The following is a 14182-nucleotide window of genomic DNA, read 5'->3' as shown; positions in this document are numbered from 1 at the left end:
TTTCCTGTTAATGTTTTGGCTTGTAATGGCTGGGTTTTTGAAAATCCTTTCAAAATGTAAACTGGAGCCAATATAAGAATATTATTCGGTATCGGCTCCAGTTATTACATTTTGAAAAGATTTCTTGAACCCCTGACAATAAGGTAATAACCAGCAATAATGCCACGACTTATCACATTATGGGCAAAAGGTTCTTTATAATGTAATTGGCAAGTTACTACATAATTGACTTTCATTACATAAAAAAAGATGGCAAATGATATTGATAGTTATTATGTTACTGGGTGTTATAACATTATTGGCTGCTACAACCTTGATGTGTTTTCTTTTTCTTTTTCTCCCCCACTTTCACATTATCTTACTATGCATGATGTGTTCAGGGCTTTTGGATGGCTACGTGGCTGAGAAAGCGATCCTGGAGGAGTCTCTGCAGATGAAGGAGACACAGGAGGAGAGACTGGCGGAGGAGCTGGAGGACTTGAAGGCCAAGCTGCAGCGGATGCAGAGCCTCACGATGGAGCTGGATGGCCTCAGACAGAAGCACCAGGAGCTGGGCGAGGAGCACACGCTTCTCCTGCGCCAGAAGGAGCATCTCTCTGCTGACCTGGGGGAGAGGGAGAAAGGTAAGCAAAACAAGCACGCAATCATGACATTCTGTGAGTCTGTCCGCAATCAAATGTTACATGACTTCTTTTTAGTGAGCATGACCACCCACTTATATAATGTCTGTCCTCAGATGTGTCTTTTCTCCGTAGGCCATTGGCTCAATTTAGATCCTGAGAAAGGTTTGTAGGTCAGAGTGGAGTATGAGTGTGTGTGTTTGATGAGGGGGGTGGGGTGTGGGTGAGTATGCAATACATTTGCAGTGCCGTGTGAGGTTGTTGTTTGTAACACTGCCTTTGCCAGTAGCTTGTTGTAAAGGCTCTTCTTGGAGTGCTGTGTCATTAAACCCCTTTTTTTTTTTTTAATTATCTTCCAGTTGAGAGCTGTCAAAGAGAATGCATTCAGTGCCTTTTCAGGAGGAAAGGCACTGTTTGTGTAATAACTGTGTGTATTTAACTCATGTGTTTTGCCCGCTTTTTTATATCCTTTGCGTGTACATATTTATTTCGAAGCAATTTCCCTAAAATAGTTTATTTTTTATTTTTCAAGCTCTACTGGCAGAGACGGAGCGTTTAGCCCAGGATAAACTGGATTTGCAGCGGCAGGCTGAGAAGGACCACCGCTCTTTGTCCCTGCGCCTCAGAGGCCTGGAGAGAGAGCTGGAAGAGCACGAAACCAAGGGCCTGGAGACTGAGCAGCACCACAAGACCCACACCGAAGACCTCAGCCAGCAGGTCCAAGCACTCGAGAAACAGCTGAAACACGACCGGCAGTTTATAGAGGTGAGAATTCTACAAATGAGAATAATCTTAACGTTTTGAAGATGATTCTTTTTATGTAATCCAGTGTTTTCTTCGGCCGAATTGCAGTTGTTACAAAATTCTCTCTAGTGTCACAGACAATTTCTCATGTTGCTGCTCGATGTAGCGGACACAATGATTCACATAATTTGTTCCTACGCTTATAGGAGCAGGCTGTGGAGCGTGAACACGAGAGAGACGAGTTCCAGCAGGAGATCCGGAGGCTGGAGGCTCAATTCAGACAGTTTGCCACTGTGGATAACAAAGGACACAGGGTGAGCCTCCCTAATTTGATAGCAATTACATAGTAATTAATAAGATTTCACAACAGGACTGTACCAAACGCAATGCTTCTATTCCTAGGTAAAGATGGATTACAATTTGCTGTGTGTGTGTGTGTAATGCATTGCTGATGGGTTAATTAACTGAAGTGTATGTAATATTACAAAGAGGTTGAAGTGACTAATGCATTATCTGTTTGCCGATGAGCCTGACTTTTGCCATGTGTTTATCCCTGTTCTGAATGGATTGCTCTAGTTTCAGGACTTGGTTCAGCAGGTATGACAAACCCAAATAGCAAACTTGTATTAGCTTCTCCGACTCTTGTGCATGGTGTGTGCAATACATCCTTCGTAGATTAATCATTAGTCTTTGTAGGTGCTTTGTGCTTGTCGTACATCCATTCCCATTCCATCCCTCTGTTTGCTCATATTCATTTGCTTCTGTTATGCACGTCATTTGTCCTTTCATATCTGCACTGCTATGGGGAACGGCTTGACTTCAATATTCATTACCGGTGGCTGCAGATCCAGAATGGCTTATTTATCTATAGATCATCTAGATTTCCTTTTGCAATCCCTTTCCTCTCCATTAATACTCCGGAAACTTGGGGCGCTCCCGTGGTTTAGTGGGTAGAGTGCGTACCGTTGAGGCTCAGTTCTCGTTGCAGCGGACCCTGGCCGTTTCCTGCATGTCATCATCCTCTTTCTCCCCATTTCCACTCAATATCTATAGCAGTCAAATAAAGGTAGAAAAAAAATATTAAAATTATTAAAAAATTTATTCTGCAGGTGGAGATTCTTCACGGTATCATCAAAGACAAGACAGAGGACCACGCCTCTTTGTTCTCAGCCAATCAGCACGCAAAGCGCGACATTGCAGAGCGCAACGATGAGATAGACAAGCTAGCCGGGCGAATCAGAGAGCTGGAGCAAGCACTGCTCAACAGCGCTGAGGGGAATAGCTCTGTCATTCAACTGGAACAAGAGGTCCACAGAGCAAAGTTGAGAGAACAGGAGCTCAGCCAAGTAAGAGAATAGACACTGTAACAATGCCCTGTATATAAATTTAAAATTACTCTTTAAAAATAAATGTGCACACAAACACTATTTTTAATCGTATGAGCTCACTTTCTTCAGGATAAGCAAGCTTTGGAGCAGCAGCAGCTGTCCAACAGGCTTCAGATCTCCGCCTTGCAGTCTAAACTGGATGAGACCAGGCACTGTTACCATGACAACACACATGACCCCACCCAGGAGCTGAGGGATGCCCTGGACACTGCTCAGAATGGCCTACACAGCAAAGAGCAAGAGGTATGTAGGATTTTATACCAAGTTGATGTATGTATGGTAACAGTTTGTTTGTTGTTGTTGTTTGATGCATTTGGCTGCTGTGCCGTGCCGAAACGGTGTTATTTTATAACTTGAATTATGTTTCTTAGTCTTTATTAAAAGGTAATGTCATTTCTTCTAGGTCGAGGTCCTGCTTGGCCAACTGGAGACTGTGCAGAGTGATTTGAACATCAAAGAGGTTGAACTTAAACACCTCACACTACAGCTGGAGTTAGTGTCCAATCAGAATGCAGCTCATGTTAACGAGCTGCAAGAACAGATTGCTGCCCTAAAGGTAAGTTGCATTTTGTCTTCATGCCAAATTGTTATCTATTCTATTATGCTGCATTATAAGTGAAACTTAATTTCAGACAGCAGTAAACAAACAAGCTCCCCTTGAATTTTGTTTATATCTGTACTCCTGCCCAAAAGACACATTTTTTTAATCAACCATGTGAGACCTTGTGAAAGTAATGTCTTGAATGTATTCATATATTTTAGAGTTGCCCTTCTGCGGCTTTTCAAACTAAAATTGTGTTTAGTTTCAGTTTAAGGCTAATCTACCTAAGTAACGATAAGAACGTAGGAGGTAAGAGAGAATGGTATTTGAGTTTTGTAAGAAATCCACAAGAAATGGCAGAGGAAATAAAAAACCTAGTGTGAGTGTCAGGTTGGTTTAGTTATATTAATTCTAAATTTTAAAACACCTCTGCTTGCAGGAGACTGTGTCTTCTCTCACTATTCTTGAAGAAGAGAAGGAGGAGCTAAGTCAGGCTGAAGATCCAGACGAAGAGACCCTTCCCTCAGCATTACTCCAGGAGAAAAACCAGGAGATCGACCACCTCAACAATGAGATCCAAAGACTGGAACAGGAGTTAGAGAACACCAGGGACAACAAGGTCGGAATAAGTACATGCATACATACATACATACAGTACATACATACATACATACATGCATTACAGTGTGCAAGTTGAATAATGTAATCTGATTAAGTTTTTTTTTTATGTTTCTGACAAAAAGGTTTTGGAGGCTGAGCTTGAGGACCTGCGCTCACAGGTGGAACACCTTAAGTCTGAAATCACGAGAGTGCGCGAGGACAAACGGGAAGAAGAGGAGCGCCTTCACGAGGTCATCAGCACCCTGCAGGCCGAGCTCGCCACCTTGGGCCCCAACCGACACGAAGTCAGCGACTCGCAAGATGGCGACAGCGTCAATCCCTCGCCCGCTCCCAGCCCAGAACCACAACACTACACCATCCAGGAGGAAACGAAGAGAGGCAAACCGAGCAGCCTGAAGCAAGAGCTCAGTCTCACCCACTCCGCCCCGTCCCGTTCAATTCAATCTCGTCACAAGGCCCTCCAGACTCAGCTGGAGACGGCGGTGGCAGAGAAAGAGGGACTGGAGCGGTTACTGCTCACCCAGGAGGAAGAGTTCAGGGGACAGGGGGAGGCGTTTGGAAAGAGGCTGTCAGTAGAGAGAGTGCGGGCAGACGAACTCCGAAGTCTCCTCTCCGTCAAAGAGGCCGAGCTGGAGGAAGTCAAAGCCCAGATGGATGAGAGGGAGAAGAGGAAACCATCGGAAGAGGAGAGGGACAGCTGCACGATCCAAGCCCAAGAGATGAGCGCCCTGCACGAGAAGAACGCCCACCTCAACGCTCTTATTGCTGAAGTCCAAAAGCAAGAGAAGGAGCGAGTCAGCGAGATCGAGATGCTAAAAACAAAGGAGCGGGAGATGAAAACAGAAATGGAAATCATCCGAGGAACCAGTCTCACTCTCGAGAGGCAAGTCAAGGAGGTAAGAGCCGAGGTGGCAGACATGGAGGGACTGTTCGCTGCGGAAAAGACGAAGGTTGGAACCCTGGAGACTGTGAAGGCAGAGCTTTCTGCTGAACGTGATACGCAGAGGAGGAAGGAGGAGCAACTCCAGGAGGAAGTTGAAACTCTCAGGCAGGAAGTGGCATCAATGAGGGCCCGTGTCCAGGACCTGACAGTTCAGCTCAATGACAAGGACACCAGACAAGAAGAGGCTCAAAAAGAAGTGCTGGTGAGTGGCAGCCCCAAGGCATTTTTTTTTTCCAGTGTTAAAGCACAATGTTGCCCAAGATGCAAACGTTAAAAAAATAAAATAATAATAAACGCAGGAAGTGACACCTTCTTGTCACTTCACTAGAATTATAGGTATTTTGATAAAGGGAAAAAATATCTCAAATGCACAAATCTAACCTACACATGAATTGCGTTTTGTTGTTGTTACTGATTGTTTTAATGAACTATTTACGGTTACAATTAAACAAACAAAGAAAAAAGTACTGATTATGCATTTTAATCTGGTCAGACAAACCAGAACAAGTCTTTCTTTAGCTTATGCACCAGGTTTTGCTCTGCATAATGATGGAGTTAAACAGGCCCCAAGTCCAGAAAGGAAATACCTTGCTGCTGCTTTTTTATTTTTTTGCTTGCATACAGCTGTGCTAGCGACTGCAGGCAAAACCACATCTGCTTATAGTTAACGGGCGTAACGCGTCATCACAGCGTCGCTCCTCAGTCGGCAATATCTCACTAACGCAGAGGAAGTGACATTTAAAACGAGGAAGGAGAAGGAAAATCTTTGTTAGCTGTCGTTTTTAAAGCTCTGGTGCACTTTATTTTTCATTTCTGTACGTCTTATCTGGGCAGGATGTGGTAAGGAGAAGTTGTTATTATAAAGAAAGTATGCAGGCTGTAATGCATCTGTTTGGTTGCCGCTTGTCTCTGCAATCTGATCTGTTTTTCTTGAGCTCATTGTTGTTTTTAGCAATTGTAGCTGTTGCTGTTATAGTGAACTAAGGAGGCATCTAGCAGTAGATCTAAAAGACTGAATCAGAATATGAAAAACGGCATGAACATGTGGTGCTTGTTAAATTTGCCATCGACATTGCAGAGCAAGTTATCGGTTGTTGCTCTCGTATAAACAGAAGTTGGAGTTCCCGTTGTCTAAGAGAGCCTCTGTGTTGAAACTAGCTGCTAATACGTTTTTTTTTTTTTTTTGTCAGACTGATGCTGAGGTGACCCTGGCTAAAGCAGATGCTGCCTTGAGACAGAGAGAGGCTGAGCTCACCAGACTGAGGGAAGAGCATCAGGCTCTGAAGACAGAGCTGACTGCTGTGGAACAGGTTTTGAATACCAGTACAGAAAGGGCTGACAAACTACACGAGGAAGGACAGGTGGGAGACGTATATGACGATGGGAGTACAGAATCTGTGACTGTTTTTTGTGAGTTTTGAAATTAAATATCACTTGTTTATGTCCGTTAGACCAAGGACCGTGTGCTTGTCGACCTGGAGGCTGAGAACCAGCGACTGAAGGCGGAGCTTCGTGGCCTACAAGAAGACCTGGCTGTACAGGAAGAGGAACTGGCCTATCAGCAAAGAGAACTACAGCAAATCCAACAACTCTGCCCCCAGCAGGACACACATCCTCACCAACGAGGTTACCCACAGAAGGGTGAGTACTACTCTGTTTTGATAAAATAAGTAATCATGTTAGTTTGTGTTTGAGCTGTCTGTCTCTCTATATAATGAAATCGGGCCCTTTTATTGATCTTAAAATCAATAATAACACAACAGAAATATGTTTTTATAAGAACCTCTTTTTTCCAAATTTTTCTTCTTCGCCTATCAGATAATTCCTACAGAACCTTTGAGGACATCGTGAGTGATTCTCGGGATGAAGCCTCTCTGAGCTCTCCCGAGGTTTTAAGGAGACTCGCATGCTCCGAAGACAGGATCCCAGACAGGTTCCACGCCTCCGTTCTGGACTCTCGTCTGTCCGAGTTAAGCGCTCTGAACAGCACAGGCCTGGATCTGCCCCAGGTCAAGACCTCTCCCAGGGTCCTGATGGAGCCTCCACACTCCAGGACCATCACACCAGACCCAGCCACTTTGAGTACCCACTCCCCCCTAGGCTCCGTGTCCGACAACTTCTCCATGATAGACTCACTGGACACTGACAAAGTATGTGGTCTAACAATTCCAAAGCACCCATGAGGAAACATGTTATTTTAAACTTGATTTGACTTCCATACACGCTACCTACCATTTTTGAGCCTATTTTAAAAGTCTTTTGGTCCCTTTTTCTATATTTTTTTGCTTCAGATGTTTAATATTTGTTTACATTTTTGTATTTTTTATTTATTTTTGTCAGGTGCATGAGTTGGAAGGACTTGACATAACGGCACCTCCATCTACTCTTGGCTCCACCTCCTCCTTGTCAGCACCAGAATGGGCCAGTGATGGATATGGCAGCAGTGAGTATTAACGCACTGAGCCTATTAGTTGTATTACTAGTTTGATTTTCAGGCGACCATGTCATGGTTATGTATTTAGATGTGATGCATCAATGACACCAGACTTGCATTGGAGCTAAGGAACTGAACAGAAAACACCATTGATTTGTACGGAAGACATTAAGATTTCCAAACAGCTCGGCGTTGTAGTGGTTTTATGGAGTTGTTGACAATAAAGAAAATGTGAGAATGTCGTCTTAACTTTTTTTTTTCTCCTCTTGTGATTCAGATGTGAGTTCAGAATTGGGTGCAAGGCTGAAAGTGGAGCTGGAACAGACCGAAAGACTGGACGCTCAGTTTGTCGAGTATCTGCGCTGCAGAGGAATCAACCCCACAGTTAACACGGATAGTGCTGCAGGCAGTATGAGCTACAGCGATGACCTGTTGTCACCTGAGCTTCAGGTAGGCTTCGTTATCATTATTGGTTGTGATTCCATGTATTTGACAGCAAGCCATTTTACTCAGCTTCTTTCTCCACAGGGTCTGTTGAAGAAAGTGTATCAAGAAAGCTGCCGAATTCTCACTCTGTCTCAACGTCGTGCTGCTCCCTCAAACCAGCACCTTGTCTCAGACTTAAAAGCCTTGTCACTGAGTCAGACCCAACATCACGCTGAAGATGGGTCAGCTTTTCTGGACCTCCGCGACAAATCATCCTCTAACCCTCCCATGAGCTGGCAGCAGGAGAAGAGGGCGCTGCAAGAGACCGTGATCGCTCTCAGAGAGCTGCTCTGTCGAATGGCCCAGAGACACACACAAGTGGGTTTACAATCCAGTGATTTTGTTTTGAGTCTTAAATTACTGGCAAGACGCTAACATATTGCTATTTTCTTTTTTATGTGATACAAGTTTTTATTGGGTATATTGTGAGGGAGATTCAACTTTAATATCTGAATTTTTGTATTTGGCACTATGTGGTGTCTGTGTCACTCATGTTCTTGTTTTTCCCTCGGTCTGACTAGGGAGGTGATAATGACTGCTACAGAGATCAGCTCCAGACCGATGGGCAGGTTGAGTCCCAACTGAGGGCAGAGCTGGAGGAGAATCAGAAACACCTGAAATGTGCACACGACACTCGGCATGAGCAAAAGATCAAAATACAGTCACTCAGGTATATTACACACCGAATAACAACATTTAAGCACACCTTCACCATATGGCGGCATATTATAGATTTTTCTTTTTACAGTGGCTTGAAAAAGTATTCATACCCCTTGAACTTTTCCACAATTTTTCACTTAACAACCACACACATACATTTATTTTATTGGGATTTCATGTGATAGAACAACACAAAGTGCCGCATAATCATACCTGCAAACTCGTCGCTTTTCGGCGAAAATCGCCGTTTAGAATCAAAATATATGACCCACGTGAATCGTATAGATCCGAAGAGTTTTTGTTTTTGGGAGGGGGGGGGGGGGGTAGCGGCAGCTGCCAGAGAAGTCAGCCAGCGCTTCCCAGACTGGACTGTGTGGGCGAGTTACCGTAGTGTGAGACAAGGGAATATCGTTATCTTGGCAATAAAACATCTTTGGTAGACGTCATGAGTATTGTCCAATCAGCGTTAAAAGATCGGGCACAGTAAAGCATCACTGCTGCCGCTGTGTGTTCAGACTTTAGAATTGGCTAAAAGTCTCAATCAAAGCCCTTTTGATAATAAAAAAATAGAGGCTTTGATTAAACACTGTCAATGCTTCAGAGGTTAATGTAACAGCCTACTGAAACAGAAACTATACGGAGGGACGCAGCTCACTGTACAATCCCTTTATTTAGTCGCGCTGTCAGTTTGCCGACATGGCTCTCTGTTAGACTCGAGACATAGAAAAAGATCGCGGAAGCCGTTCCCGTAGACAAAGTTAACGGGCAGGATATCCCCGACTGATTTCATCCATCAAACCACAGAGTTTTTTCTGAGCGGCGTCTCACTCGCTCACTGGGTCTCCCGGGTCCCGGTGATTTTCACCGTCACAGCGATCGACTCGCTGCTTTGCTGGGGCGGAGACTTTGTGTGAAGGTGATTTAACATCACGGTCGTAGACGAATGTTATAACTTTATGCTGCATAGTTTGCACTGCGCTGTTGACCCACACAGGACTCTTAAGTGAAGCTGACAGTTTAATGAGCGCACATTGCAGAAATGAAGTGTCTGCAGTGCGCTCACAATCAGAGCCGACCCCCAATTTATTTTTATTTTTATTTTTTAGTTTGTGTTTGATATTAACATCATATTATTATATCATACAAAAAAATGAATACAATGTTTTGATCTAGATAGCCTAGTTAATAGCCCAATAATTTAATCAGTTCATCTGGGAGGTAATCCAAGTTTAACTGATCAAGTCACGTTCACGTCCAGTGTGTATTGAGTATATTTAAAAACATTTGGAAATGGGGCTCAGATGCCCATGCACTGTATAACCTATTTCAGCCTCGTCTGTGGAAAAAAAGATAGCTGGACAACAGAGTTCTTCTGCTTCATTCCTCTCTCTGCATTTAAATGTATTCATTAGGCTATATTACAGAGAAATAAGTCCCATAAAAGAAAAAGAGCACCAAGCCCAACCCAGAGGACCCTGCATAATATTTTATTTTAAATGAACATTTTAATGGAAAATCCAAGAAGCTTCTAATTCATCCGACCCAGTGTCTCCAAATTATTTGTTCACACAAAATTCCTCAGATTTAGCCTCTTAATTTCCCTCTCAAAGTGCACCAGATTCATGCATTTCACTTTAAAAAGTTTAAAAAAAATCTCCCGGGGGGGCATACCCCCGGACCCCCCTAGGAGGGTCAGGATCTCAGCTGGCTATTATTTTCACCCAGCTGGACATTGGAGGCAATAGTGGAGAACTCTGGTTGTGTGAATGATATTTAACAATAGCCAATCGTTTGGACAGCGAAAAACACCCGACCCCCCTAGAAGGGACGGGTGTTTGTCACCTTTTTCACCTCCTATGAGTTTGCAGGTCTGCATAATTGTGAAGTGGAATGAAAATGAAGCATGGTTTTCAATTTTTTTTTATAAATAAAAAACTGAAAAATGTGGCGTGCAAAAGTATTCAGCCCCCCTGAGTCAATATGTTGTAGAACCACCTCTTGCTGCAATTACAGCTCCAAGTCTATTGGGGTTTGTCTCTACCAGCTTTGTACATCTACAGACTAACATTTTTGCCCATTCTTCTTTGCAAAATTGCTTAAGCTTCATATTCAGCGTCAGATTGGATGGAAAGTGTCTGTGAACAGCAATTTTCAAGTCTTTCCAGATATTCTCAATTGTATTTAGGTCTGGACTTTGGCTGGGCCATTCTAACACATGACTATGCTTTGATCTAAACCAGGGGTTTTCAAAGTTTGAGAGAGTTAGCCCTCAGAGAACAAATTTCAGCGGAGCCCCCCAAAAAAAGTATTTTAATTATTTTACAAATGTAAACATATATTTTTTTAAACATTCTAAACATTTTTGTGCGTTTTTAAACACATTTTTTAATACATTTTAACATCTTTATCTAAGTATGTTTTTGTTTAGTTTTTTTAAAATACATTTGAACATCTTAATCCAGTGTTTTAATCCTGCTTCCTTTAAGCATGGACTGAGTGTGCAAATGTCAATGTCATTCACACACCCAGTGTTTTTTCGCTAGTGCCTCCTATGTCCTGCTGGGGGAAAATAGTAGCCAGCAGAGAACCAGACTCTCCTAGGGGGGTCCGGGTGTATGCCCCCAACCCACAATGTATGCAGGGTCCTCTGGGTTGGGCTTGGTGCTCTTTTTCTTTAACAAGACCTATTTCTCTGTAATATAGTGAATGCATTTAAATGCAGTGAGAGGAACGAAGCAGAAGAACTCTTGTCCAGCTATGCGGTGATGTTAATATAAAAAACACAAACTGGGAAGATGGATTGAGCCAAATACATGGAAGAAAAACCTGTTAAAGTCTGCAAAAGTCTTGAGACTGGGTGGAGGTTCACCTTCAATGAGGACAAGTACCCTAAACATACAGCCATATCTACAATTGAATGGTTTAGATAAAAGCATAGTCATGTGTTAGAATGGCCCAGTCAAAGTCCAGACCTAAATCCAATTGAGAATATCTGGAAAGACTTGAAAATTGCAGTTCACAGACACTCTGCATCCAATCTGACGCTGAATCTGAAGCTTGAGCTATTTTGCAAAGATGAACGGGCAAAAATGTCAGTCTGTAGATGAACAAAGCTGGTAGAGACATACCCCAATAGACTTGGAGCTGTAATTGCAGCGATAGGTGGTTCCACAATGTATTTACTCATGGGGGCTGAATACTTTTGCACGCCACACTTTTCAGTTGTAAATCATGTTTCATTTTCATTCCACTTCACAATTATGCGCCACTTTGTGTTGGTCTATCACATGAAATCCCAATAAAATAAATGTACGTGTGGTTGTAACGTGACAAAATTTGGAAAAGTTCAAGGGGTATGAATACTTTTTCAAGCCACTGTATATATTTTGGAAATCTTGGTGTCTCTCTGTGGTTATGGGGCTGGCAGTACATTTGCTTTCTTCACCATGTTTCTGTCCACATGCATGCTATCATGTAATTGGAGAAAAATAATGTGAAGATTGTGCTTCTCTTCAGTCTGGCTCTGGAAGAGGGGGAGGAAAGTTTGCGAGGGCTGCAGCAAAGAGTCCAGGAGCTTCAACAACAGCTGGAGCAGGAGAGAGCTTTGAGCCTCCGTAGGGACAGAGAGGTGGAGGAACGGAGAGGGGTAAGACTATAACATGCGTTATATAAATGCTATTAAAGCCATCAGTCCAATCTAATATCAATATATATATATACTATATAGCCAACTACAAAAGCTGACATGGTAAATATAGTTTAATTTACATTACCACGGCTCCGTACATCAGTTGAGTAATACTAAATCATTTCATATTGCAATTAATTGTAGTTGTTTCCCTTTTGCTGTGCTCTTGACGTTAAGCTGCCAGAACGCTTCCAAAATCTTCCAAAAGTCTAATACGGGGTAGGCTGCTATACTCTTGATGTGGAAATTCTGGACAAAGTTTTTCTTTCACGGTAGCTTAACATTATTTGGCGGCAAAGGCAAAGTGGAAGACCTGCCAGTAGTAACAAGAAAAACACATGTACCCAATGCCTTTCCCAGTGAATCAGAAGTATGTAACCAGTGTGCTCAAACTTTTCCCTGTCATCTCTGAATCATGACACCTTGTTTTTACCCCTCCCTCCAGGCTGTGCAAATGTCTTCTGAGCAGCAGAGGTCAGAGGTCATGGCTCTGAAGGGTCAGGTGGAGCAGGAGAGAGTGGCCTGCAGCAACCTCAGACGGGAGCTTCAGATTGAACAGTCCCGCAGTTTGCTGCTGGAGAAGCGCCTGGTCGACACCCAGAAGGAGCTACAAGATGGACGCCAGCTCTCGGCCCACCAACAAGAGCTCATCTCGCAGGAAAAGACTCGTCTGCAGAGCCTCCTCACCGAAGCCGAATCTCGCCTCGCGGAAATGCACTCCAAGATGGCCGACACTCACAGGAAGCTGGACGAAGAGAGGGGCCGCTGCTCCCGACAGGTGGACGAACTCGGCCGCAGACACCAGGCGGACGAGGCCCGGGACAGGAAGTTCATCTCTGACATGCGCGCCCAGCTGGACCAGGAGCGCCGTCAGGGGGAGGAGCTAGCCGCCGCCACGGACAAGCTGCGGGCCGAGCTGCTGCAGAGCAGGAGGAAATACGAAGAGGAGGACAGAACCAAGATGGAGGAGATACAGAGGGAGCAGGAGGCGGCCGCCCGTCAGCGTGTTGCCATGGAGACCTTGAAGGAGCAGAAAGAGAAAGCGGGCTGTGCTCTGGAGGAGGAGCGAGAGCAGTCCAGGTGCCAAGGGGAGGAGCTAGCCGAGCTGAAGGAGAAACTGCGGCTGCTGAAGGACAAAGAGAGGGACTGGGACGAGCAGTGGGAGCGGGAGAGGAGGAAGGGACGGCAGGAGCAGATGGAGAGGGAGAGACGACACGAGAGGACCAGCAACAAACTGGTACGTAAAACTTCTTTTTACTCTACTCACTACCTTCACAAATTTGAATTATCTCATTTTAAATACTTTTAAGTACTTTTTGGATACACATAAACAAACTAGCTTGTAAATATTTCTGACTTTTTAGTGCGAGTTGGAGTTGTTGAGGCAACAGGACCAACAGCGCATGCAGGAGCTGCAGCGCACTCTGGCCGCGCTGGAGAGAGAGGAGAGAGAGATGGCCGCTCAAAAGCTCTCCGGACGATCCATTGGGCAGCAAAATAATGCTACATCATCACTGCATCTCCTAGGCAACTTCAAGGCAGGCAGCGCACAACAAAACCAGCAGGTACACAAGTGGTTACGACACTCGGATTCAGTAATAAAGCAATAAAAACCAGGAAGTTGTTCTGATTTTAAGTGTTCTATGTAACAGACCGCTTTACATATTCCTGTAGGATGCATGTAAGTGGGTAATTTGGAATGTAAACTCACTGGGCTGTTGTAATATGAACACGATTTTCTCACTGTAGATGTCGTCCATGCCGTCATCATCTGATCTGCTGGAGAGGTTGTTGAAGGAAAACTCGGACTTGACTGAGCGCGTGACATCACTGAGTCAGGAGAGAGCAGCATTGAAACATAAACTCACCGGCCTTGAGCGCCAGCTGAGGCGCACTGAGAGTGAGCTTGCAAAGGTCACCACAGAAACTGAAAACAGACCCATCAATGACTTGACCAGCAACAGCAAGGTCAGTACACTTATTATCAACAATATCAATCACGGCAGTGTTCTCTATACTGTTGACCACCCAAATAGATTGGCCACCAGTAGACATTT

General features: G+C 44.1%; 1 protein-coding gene across 2 annotated transcripts in view; it reads left to right on the top strand.

Annotated features, from left to right (window-relative positions):
* Nucleotides 1-14182, top strand: part of pcnt (pericentrin) — a 37282-nt gene that overhangs the window by 19440 nt on the left and 3660 nt on the right. For both annotated transcript variants that reach the window (XM_080042609.1, XM_080042608.1), the window contains 20 exons: nucleotides 381-623; nucleotides 1153-1385; nucleotides 1571-1678; nucleotides 1941-1961; nucleotides 2474-2710; nucleotides 2822-2995; nucleotides 3156-3308; nucleotides 3733-3912; nucleotides 4037-5059; nucleotides 6048-6218; nucleotides 6309-6498; nucleotides 6676-7007; nucleotides 7198-7300; nucleotides 7569-7741; nucleotides 7820-8095; nucleotides 8299-8447; nucleotides 11954-12083; nucleotides 12571-13362; nucleotides 13490-13690; nucleotides 13875-14093. In XM_080042609.1, coding sequence (XP_079898735.1) covers nucleotides 381-623; nucleotides 1153-1385; nucleotides 1571-1678; nucleotides 1941-1961; nucleotides 2474-2710; nucleotides 2822-2995; nucleotides 3156-3308; nucleotides 3733-3912; nucleotides 4037-5059; nucleotides 6048-6218; nucleotides 6309-6498; nucleotides 6676-7007; nucleotides 7198-7300; nucleotides 7569-7741; nucleotides 7820-8095; nucleotides 8299-8447; nucleotides 11954-12083; nucleotides 12571-13362; nucleotides 13490-13690; nucleotides 13875-14093 — 5108 coding nt within the window. The remainder of the gene's footprint in view (nucleotides 1-380; nucleotides 624-1152; nucleotides 1386-1570; nucleotides 1679-1940; nucleotides 1962-2473; nucleotides 2711-2821; nucleotides 2996-3155; nucleotides 3309-3732; nucleotides 3913-4036; nucleotides 5060-6047; nucleotides 6219-6308; nucleotides 6499-6675; nucleotides 7008-7197; nucleotides 7301-7568; nucleotides 7742-7819; nucleotides 8096-8298; nucleotides 8448-11953; nucleotides 12084-12570; nucleotides 13363-13489; nucleotides 13691-13874; nucleotides 14094-14182) is intronic.

The sequence above is a fragment of the Ammodytes marinus genome (genome assembly GCF_949987685.1).
Source record: "Ammodytes marinus genome assembly, chromosome: 15".
In the NCBI taxonomy this organism is placed as follows: domain Eukaryota; kingdom Metazoa; phylum Chordata; class Actinopteri; order Uranoscopiformes; family Ammodytidae; genus Ammodytes; species Ammodytes marinus.
The sequence above is the reverse complement of the archived record's forward strand: the minus strand, read 5'-3'. Positions and strand labels throughout refer to the sequence as shown.